Source organism: Rutilus rutilus, assembly GCF_951802725.1.
Source record: "Rutilus rutilus genome assembly, chromosome: 22".
NCBI lineage: Eukaryota > Metazoa > Chordata > Actinopteri > Cypriniformes > Leuciscidae > Rutilus > Rutilus rutilus.
This window is the reverse complement of record NC_140227.1, coordinates 18,786,462-18,796,448: the sequence shown is the minus strand read 5'-3', so window position 1 is coordinate 18,796,448 and position 9,987 is coordinate 18,786,462. Positions and strand designations below refer to the sequence as shown.

The 9,987-nt window shown below is 36.7% G+C and overlaps 2 protein-coding genes across 2 annotated transcripts in view; one reads left to right on the top strand and one right to left on the bottom strand.

The window, feature by feature from the left end:
* Positions 1–3,235: 3,235 nt before the first annotated feature.
* LOC311281747 (protein FAM72A) lies at positions 3,236–7,342 on the bottom strand. Its single transcript, XM_084394963.1, has 5 exons — positions 7,204–7,342; positions 6,660–6,853; positions 6,494–6,571; positions 5,625–5,749; positions 3,236–3,479 (listed from the first exon to the last, which is right to left on the bottom strand). The coding sequence occupies exons 2-5, from the start codon at positions 6,803–6,805 to the stop codon at positions 3,385–3,387; spliced, it is 444 nt and encodes a 147-aa protein (XP_084251089.1). The 5' UTR covers positions 6,806–6,853; positions 7,204–7,342; the 3' UTR covers positions 3,236–3,384.
* A 1,095-nt stretch (positions 7,343–8,437) lies between these two features.
* srgap2 (SLIT-ROBO Rho GTPase activating protein 2) overlaps positions 8,438–9,987 on the top strand; it is a 95,075-nt gene continuing 93,525 nt past the window's right edge. The window contains exons 1-2 of the mRNA XM_084394669.1: positions 8,438–8,469; positions 9,310–9,369. The gene's annotated coding sequence lies outside the window, so the exon portion shown is untranslated. The remainder of the gene's footprint in view (positions 8,470–9,309; positions 9,370–9,987) is intronic.

Sequence of the window (9,987 nt, the reverse complement as noted above, 5' to 3'; positions counted from 1 at the left end):
GGCTACAATTTGCACAAGCTCACCAAAATTGGACAGTTGAAGACTGGAAAAATGTTGCCTGGTCTGATGAGTCTCAATTTCTGTTGAGACATTCAGATGGTAGAGTCAGAATTTGGCGTAAACAGAATGAGAACATGGATCCATCATGCTTTGTTACCACTGTGCAGGCTGGTGGTGGTGGCCCCTTAGTGCTTTAGGCCCCTTAGTGCCAATTGGGCATCGTTTAAATGCCACAGCCTACCTGAGCATTGTTTCTGACCATGTCCATCCCTTTATGACCACCATGTACCCATCCTCTGATGGCTACTTCCAGCAGGATAATGCACCATGTCACAAAGCTCGAATCATTTCAAATTGGTTTCTTGAACATGACAATGAGTTCACTGTACTAAAATGGCCCCCACAGTCACCAGATCTCAACCCAATAGAGCATCTTTGGGATGTGGTGGAACGGGAGCTTCGTGCCCTGGATGTGCATCCCACAAATCTCCATCAACTGCAAGATGCTATCCTATCAATATGGGCCAACATTTCTAAAGAATGCTTTCAGCACCTTGTTGAATCAATGCCACGCAGAATTAAGGCAGTTCTGAAGGCGAAATGGGGTCAAACACAGTATTAGTATGGTGTTCCTAATAATCCTTTAGGTGAGTGTGTGTGTATATATATATATATATATATATATATATATATATATCATACATTTTTCATATATCTTTCACATTTTAATATAAGAAACATATTTAAATTGTAATCATATTTCACAATATTACAGTATTCATGTTCAAATAAACAGCCTTAGTGAGCATAAGAGACTTTTCCCCCAATTTTTTTTTTTTTACCACTGTGTTTTGATCTGACATGCAATGGACAATGGACAATGGACTCACGAGAACTAACATTTTAAAAATGACAGAATTGAACTTTGGTGAATCAAGGAAATGTACACAGGTATATCCACATTAAAAAGTTTAATATCAAGACATTCAGCATACAAAACAGCCCAAAGTTTAAACCAACAACATATTGTCAATGCAGATCAAAAGTATACAAACTTTTTCTTTCTTTTTTTCTCATCCTCACACGGCGCAAATTAAATCATGTCAGTATAAATACAGTATATCGGTATAGTCTGTTAATAAATACATTCAAAACATTGATAACTTAAAATCAAATAAATCCTCTGTTAATAAGTTAAAAAACAAAACATATTTTTTCATCGTTTCATTTTGGTCATAAATGCATACTAAAGATCGCTTCAAGGCATAAAAGAGCCAACCCCTAAAAATGCTACACCTGAAAGCTATCACAATAGTGGTTGTTTATTCATTTTGCTGTTGTTTTTACTGAAAATGCAACCTTCAATACAACATGACATAAAATGTTGCACTAAGACGTTTACAGTGGGCATATTAGCCTTCATATTGGACTGGTAAATCTGTATCATTACACAGTGAAATGGTAAATATGATTGTTAAATAACTGCTACTGAATGACAACATGTCTTTGTAAATCAAAAGAAATGAAAGAGGATGCTAAATTGTTATCTCCATGGGGAAAAATAAATTCAGGAAGCTTAAAAATAATTTGTCTAGTATGTCACACAGTGTCATACAGAATTTTGTTTACAGTAATTAAGCAAATTTTTTTCCTGTCACTTCTCATGATTGCCCTGGTGACAAACAGTGAAACATAACAAGTACAGAAAGTACAGATTTTGAACTACTTAACAAAAAAAAAAAAAAATCATGAAATGAAAATGAACCAGCATTAATTGAAAACAGTGTGCCAAGCAAAGTACCATAGTATGCCATAAAAATGACATTTGAAAATCACATTTGCTAAAATGCCAAATGTCACCGAGCTGAGACATATCAACTACTTAAAGCTGCCAAGTCATTTTGTGCCACTTCAATTTAAATGTCAAAGCTGTGCAAATAAAAAAATATATAATAAAATAATTAGATGAAAGACAGTACTATGCAGGGATGACCCTTGTTTAGAATAAATATACCAATTAGGCCAACTGATATCCATCTTGAGGTGACTATATGTGAAATTCAACTGAAATGGAGAAATATACTGTTAAACCATTAAAACATGGTAAATGTCAGTCATTTTCTTCCTATAAAACCACCTAGACTTGTGAAACCAGTGTACAGTTTTGCCTGATTTTTTTTTACATCTATCTATCTATCTATCTATCTATCTATCTATCTATCTATCTATCTATCTATCTATCTATCTATCTATCTATCTATCTATCTATCTATCTATCTAGTTTTGGAATGAAATATCAACCTGGGGTGCGTTTCCCGAAAGCTTCGTTAGTCAACTATGGTTCCGTCGTTATCAGCATAGTTCAACGATTTGGTGTTTCCCGAAACCATCGTTCCAACGAACGTTCGCAAACAGCATCGCAAACTTGTGTGGTTGGAACGTTAGAAGCATAGTTTCTAATTTACATGAGATGTAGACTGAATAAATCCTTATCTTTAGCCAAATAAGCAAGCTGACATTCGGTACAACCCGTGTTATTTATTTAGAATACATACAAATGTAATTTATGTCTTTTAGTTTGTCAAGAGATTTAAAGCACCGTTTTTGAAGACTGCGCATGTGCGAACGTGCTCTACTATGTAAGAACGAGCCAAATATTGAGTCTATAAAGCAAAATAACTGAGAAAAATGAGAAATGGTCTTCAGATGCCATGTCTGTAACTTATATGACAAAATCTAGCGTTAATTCGATCTCAAACAGATTAATTAAAATAAGTTATTAGTCCACCACGTGCGAGACGTCATAAACCAACGTGGTTGAACGATACTTTGCGACATATGGTTTCGGGAAACAGTCGTGGCTAGCTAGTTGATTTCTCCAACGATGCATCGTACTATGGTAGTTAAGCAGCGAGCTATATAGTTGTACGGGAAACGCACCCCTGGGTAGTTTTGGTTGTCTCCCAACAATCTGCATTTGTAACACAACAAACAACCAGTATTAACACCTCAAGTAATACTGCTGTTAATCTTTTTGAACAGTCTGAAAAATGTGTGAATGCTGTATAAAGACATGAGGATAACATCATAAATCTTAAAGTCCAGGCATCACGCTTTGTGCTACTGCGCCCATAAAGCAAAGAAAACAGAAACATGTTTCTTTGGTAGTGGCACTTTGAAATACTTAAACTAATCTGAGAAGATGCTGAAAGAAAATAGCACAAGAATGCATATGAATCAAGCTATGATAAAGAGCTTTTTGAACTTTTGCCTTTTCCCAGTCAGCTAAAGACAAGACAATGTGCTTTAAACGGAGATCTGTGCGAGTGAAAGCAAAGTAGTTCGCTACCGTCAAGAGTCTACTTCCTTTGGCCACGTGCGTTTCTATCTGAGGTACTCTTCTTCTGAGAAACTCTCCAGGCTCTCATCATCGCTGTCCTCCAGTTCTGGAAGATCACCCCACAGCAGAAGGTTCTGGCCTGTGAAAGAGACAGACTTGTATTATTTAGAGTTGGAGCATTTATTAACATTATGTCCAACATATGTTCTTTACACAACCGTTCATATACCTGGGGTCTGTAAGACTTTGGGCCAGATTTACTAACAGCTTTTTAACTAAACCCTCTTTTAACGTTAAGTGAAAATTTTGCACTGAAAAGGCTTGGACAGGGTTTGTGGCTGACCTTATTATTGCATATGCATTTGTAGGAGTTTCCCTTTCAGACGCAAAATTTATGGGAGGAGAGTATTTCAATGAATAACGCAAGGTGATTTACTAAGGTTTGCACTGGTCAATTTACTGGTATTTGCGTCATTATTTACTGCCCCAAAAAAGCATGTCTTAAAGGGATACTCCACTTTTTTTTGGAAATAGGCTCATTTTACACCTCCCCCAGAGTTAAGCAGTTGAGTTTTACCGTTTTCGATTCCATTCAGCCGATCTCCGGGTCTGGCGGTACCACTTTTAGCATAGCTTAGCATAGATCATTGAATCGGACAAGACCATTAGCATCTCTCTCAAAAAAATGACCAAAGAGTTTCGATATTTTTCCTATTTAAAACTTGACTCTTCTGTAGTTACATGCGTAATAATCAAGAAACTTTGCTGCCGTACCATGAGTCCAGCAGGCGTAATGATATGATAAGTTGATATGATAAGATAAGTTGATATGATAAGTGATATGATAAGTTGTAAAATGAGCCTATTTCCAAAAAAAGTGGAGTATCCCTTTAAACCAGACGCAAATTTGCACTGCCCTTGGTAGATTGCGTTGGTCATTATGGAAATGATCCGGCTGCGTCTGTGTTCTTTCATTTGCACGTCGTCAGTAGATCACGCGCAGAACTTTTCACTCCCTTCAGCGCTTTTTTGGAATTGCGCTCTCATGCTAATTTGTCCTGTTTAGTCAATCTGGTAAGCATAAGCGACTTCTTTTAAAAACAAAGGGCCAACGCTTCATTTATTTGATCAAAACTAAATATTATTATTACAATTTAAAATAACTGTTAATATATTTTAAATATGCAATTAGTTCTTGCGATGAAATGCGGAATATTCAGCGTTGTCAGTGTCACATGATCATTCAGAAAGTATTTTAATACAATGATTTCTTATCAATTTTGAAAATAGTTGGCTGCTAAATATTTGTTTGTGAAAACATTTTTAAAAAATGCAATTATTCGAAACAGAAATATTTTGTAACATTATAAATGTCTTTACTGTCACTTTTGATCAATTTAATGCATCCTTGCTGAATAAAAGTATTAATTACTTAAAAAAAAAAAAAAAAAAACTCACTGACCCCTAAATGTTGAACGGTAGTGTACGTGTAGTTAAGCTTAATTTCATCTTAAGTGCACATGAAATGAAACATAGCAACTGTTTATCTTGCCTAATAGTGATGCACAGGTCAGCTCACACTCGCTGCCTAACTTACACCACAGGATAATTGAAAATTCAGTTGAAAGATCGGTTGGCAGCATCTTTTGTTGTAAAAAACAGAAGGTAACATTATAGTACAAGGCACATCTTCTGAAACAAAACAAAAAGTCAAAAGACTAGCCTGGCACACTATTTCAGACTTCCTCAAAGGGTGCAATGAAGGAGAAAGGCTCAGCCTCAATTACTAAAATTCATTATTGTGCCATTCTAGATTAATAACTTTTGAAATGCCCTTTTGTTGCAGACCAAACAAAAGCTTTCAACGTTTTGTATCAGAAGATATGCCTTTAACTATTTTTTTTAGGATTTATTTGACAACCATTTATACGTTTTTTTTTCATTGGGTAATATTTCAACCCACAACCTGTTTTACATGCTTCACCTCATATAAAAACATTAGCTAGTGTGAGTCAATCCATGTATAATCACTGTCTATTATTGAGTGTTAAACAGCCGAATCACAAGCAACCAGACAAGTGAGAAGCAAAAACATAGACGCAATGTTCTTCAAGCGTACTTTTCAATGTTTGAAGTTTTTGTCAAAGTCTGTTACAAACCTTTTTGCATTTACATAGGATCTTTGATGGATATGAGCAGATAATCTATGAAACTATGGTATGCAAAATCTGTCTGACCATAAGCAGAGGGCATAGACAGTGTTTTTGCACCAGATGTCTCAAACCTGTTGCATCCAGTCTATTGATGGTGGACACAGCCTCACTGTTGAACATCCAGAAGTGACCATTGTTGCAGGAGAGCAAACAGGGCTTGCATGGGGCCACCACGTGATATCCCACAACATTCCCACTGAATGTGCAGAAAGAGCCAGAGAGACAGACAAAAACACCAGATTCAAATGCTTTGTGAGACACAATGAAACAGAACAGCAAATGGCTCAGTGTAAACAAAGGACCGAAAGGGCAAAACAACATGTTTGAAGCCAACTGGCGAATCTAAATATGATGCAGTGTAAATATTAGGCAAATACACTCCTGTTCAAAAGTTTAGGCTTGGTAATATTTGTATTATGCTTGAAAGAAGTCTCACAAAGGCTGCATTTATTTAATCAGACAATACAGTAAAGAAAGAAATTATGAAAATAATAATTTTCTATTTTAATATTTTCAAATGTTTAATTTTCAGCAGCCATTACTCCAAGTCTTCAGTATCACATGATCCTTCAGAAATCACTCTAATATGCTGATTTGGTACTCAAGAAACATTTCTTATTATTATCACCAATGTTGACAATACTTAAGTTAATATTTTAGTGGAAATTCTGAAACATTTTTCAAAATTCTAAGAACAGCATTTATTTGAATTCAAATCTTTAGTAAAATTATACATGCATTTACTGTTACTTTTAATCAATTTAATACATCCTTGTTGAATAACGGAATTAAGAAACATCTTAGTGGCCCCAAATGTTTGAATAGTGTATAGAACCAAATTTGTTATTAATAAACATCATGATTCCAAACACTAGTTATGCTAAACACTATAGACACTTTATGAATAAAAACAAAGTGATAGTTATAAAGACCTCTTTACCATTTCAAGCAAGCAATGTCTCTTAACTTGCATTTGCAGCTTTCAGTAGAATAGCAGCTTGCCACAAAATCAACAGTCCTAAATGGGGAAAACAACACAGAATATGATTATCATGTTTATATATGTTCTGGCAGGTTTATGTGATGTCTGATCGGGGAAGGCTTACCTATTTGGGGGTATGTCGGTTGAGAATAACTCTATTTCCGTATCAGCCAAAAGTACTGCTTTCATGCCCCTCATACACAGCAGACTGTCACAGTATACACAGTTGACTTGCGTCACACACTTATTCTTGAAATTTGAAGTAGACATCGTTGAGTTGAGATATTCTCAAGAAATGCTTCTAACCAAACGCGGGTCCTGTTGATTTAAAATGATAACAGAGAGTCAGCACCTAAACTGATGGCTACAGTTGATGTTTTAACAGTCTGACTGAGACGACCTGCACCTGTTTTTAGCCAGCTAACTTAGCTCTAGCCTGCTTTTTTACCTGTATCACATTAGCATGGTCTCCAAGTCAGAGTCTTTTGATCACAAAAACGGAAAAGCCCTTCAAATTATCATTACGGATGAAAATCACCTTGGTCATATATCGCTTCTATTAGAATACAGAAAAGCTATACCTTTCTTGTTATTAGAGAGCCTAGCTTGCTAACTAAAATATGAACTAGTTTTTTTTTTTACCAAGCATGCCATAAAACCATTCTTACCTGTTTTCGGATATCAGATCGTTCTAGACCTAGGCAGCAGAGAAATACATTGTACTACTGTACAATCTCTCCGTCGTTACACCAGTGAATAGATTGCTAAGCTACGTTTGTTTACGTCCGCGTCAAAGCGGATATTCACTTCCTGAAACATTTTCAAACAGCCTGATTTCTAACGCTGATTGGTTCTAAATCACCATATCTAACACATGATTGGTGAGCTCAAATTCCTTAGGTGATTGGTTGCAGTGCCTTTCCGCAGACCACAAAACCACTAGTGAGGGGAAGTCCGACTCATTTCCGCAAAGTTCCGAGTTGTGAAAGAACTGGTTCAAAAACGAGTCGGTGAATCTTTTATCATCACGTGGCTGCAGTTCTGTTCAGTTTGTTGCAGCAATGATTCAGCTCGACACAAAGTTATTTAAAACATACAAAAATAATATCCATTTAGATCTCTTGGCTGAAAAGCTTTTGCATGTTTCGATGTATTTAAACCAACTAGGCAAGAAAAAGTGATTCGTAAGAGATTCAGTCCACTGAGTCAGTGAGTTAAATGCCTCGTTTCCTCGCTAGTCTTGCGAAATGCCATGCGAAACGGCGAGGTACAAGGAGTGAATAAGCTTCCATTGAGCTTGGAGTGAGGATACACAAGTGCATTGAAAGACCTTTTGAGGCATAATTATCATGTCCCTTTTAAGTAAACCATACATTTAACTTTACTTCTCACAATTAATTCGCGTTGGTTGCTTGGCCAACTCGAATCGTTCAGTTACGATGTTGTTCAGACCGGTTTTTTGAATCGGTTCTATAGATTCATTGAAAAGATCCGACTCAGAAGAAGGATTTGTTCACGAATCAGATATCGCTACAAATAGAGAAATGTAAGAAAAAATGCAAGAAGCATGGAAAAAAATAAATTCTGATATATATAGGCCTATATATATTTACTATGAACACAAGGACGACATAGGCTAAATTAACGGAAATAAAATAAACCAACAGTAATAAAAGAAGGTTTTAAATGTACAGTTTGAGTGAACGTTTTAAATGATTTCATTCGCTCAAAGCTTTTTAATCTGTGGCATGTGATGAATTAATGAGATAAAACAATATGAATGCCTCAGAAATGTGTCTTTTGGCAATTTGATACGTTCATGTCGTGTTCCTGTGTTGTAACCAATGACAATAGAGGGGGGTTGTTCTTTCGCTTCCATGAAAAGAGGCGGGGTTTGAGTTTGGGAAAATTCAGAGAATAGCGTAACAGTAAAGGCCATTGCACACTGAGTCCGAAATTCGCATCCGAAATTTTCGCACGTTAAAAAAAAAATTCGACCTCACGTTATGTCAATCATGCTTGCACACTGTCTACGAAACTTTCGTCCGTAAAAAAAAAATTCGGATTGGGTTCGATTTTCTGCGTTTTTCGCATCCACAGCCAGTGTTTTGTGAGGTTTTTTGAACATTCAGAGCCACCGTACAAGCGAACGACAAAATCCAGAATGACGTCTGACAAGTTGATACACTTCGTCTCGCAGCACAAGTACTGTATGAAAAACAAAATGCGGATTACAAAGACACTGAATAAAATATAACCTGTATACAGCTGTTCTGTCTGCCCAGCGCTTCTGCCGGCCGCGTGTGTGTGTGTGTGTGTGTGTGTGTGTGTCCGTCCATAGACATACTGCCAGTTTTTGTTCAGAATCGATTGGTTCACGGAAATTGGTGGTCTTCTTTTTAATGTGGCTCCAGTATCGCTAGCAAAGCATCAAACTGTTCCACTGACATTCTGAGGTACATTTTGAATCGTTTGGGATAATTTCGCAACTCCTTGATAAGGAGGTGAAACTCTCCTTCCTCTCGGCGCAATCTCAGGATTGGATGGACCCAATATTTCCTCTTTCTTTTTCTCTTTTTAAGAAGAAAGAGCAACAAATTCATCCTCACTGCTTGACGAATCCATTTAGTATTTTTTGCGTTTTTTTCCGCAAAGGTTTAATTAATACGCATCGGACTCAGTGTGCAAGGTTTCTGTGCGTGACGAATTTTACTGCTGACGAACACGAAAAAACGCATACGAAAATTTCGGACTCAGTGTGCAATGGCCTTAAGTCTTAAGGGAGAAATCTGGTAAATGAAACTCGAATTTAGACATGGAAATCGCCTTTTAAGGTAAGTGGTTTATCTAATCAATTCAGCAGTATATGATGCGGGCGCATCAGGCACGAGAAACCTCCGCAATTCTCCGGATGAAATGCAGGGATCTCCTTAAGGAAAGCCCAGAACTATTCAGAGTCACCAGGGGCCTCTCTGCTTTTCACATCACGTTACTCCCTCTTGTTGCACATGGCCTCTTTCATTTTTTAGGACTAATCATTTAAAGTCTTTTACAATCCTGGCAGCCTCTATTTAAACGTGTATCAAATGACCTGAGCATGTTAAACTTTCAAAACGTCCAGTAGCCTATACTGGACAAATTGGTTTTAGGGTTTCCTATGACATCAATAGTGTTGTCAGGATTGGTCTTTTGCATTGTCTTTGATCATGTTAGATATAAAATCCTGAATGGCAGCATGTCAGAATGATTCTCCACACCCATGACACTGGGTGCAAAGTATGTGTTTTTTAATTGATGCCATATTGTTATGTGAAATATATTTGCACATTTATCTTTGGGGAATGTTAGGCTACTGATGAAATGTGACGGGGGGAAAAAATGAGTTCAATTCACTTCTTACTCATGCAAATTACAAATAAGACTACTTATTAGAAAAGACTGGGTTATTTTAC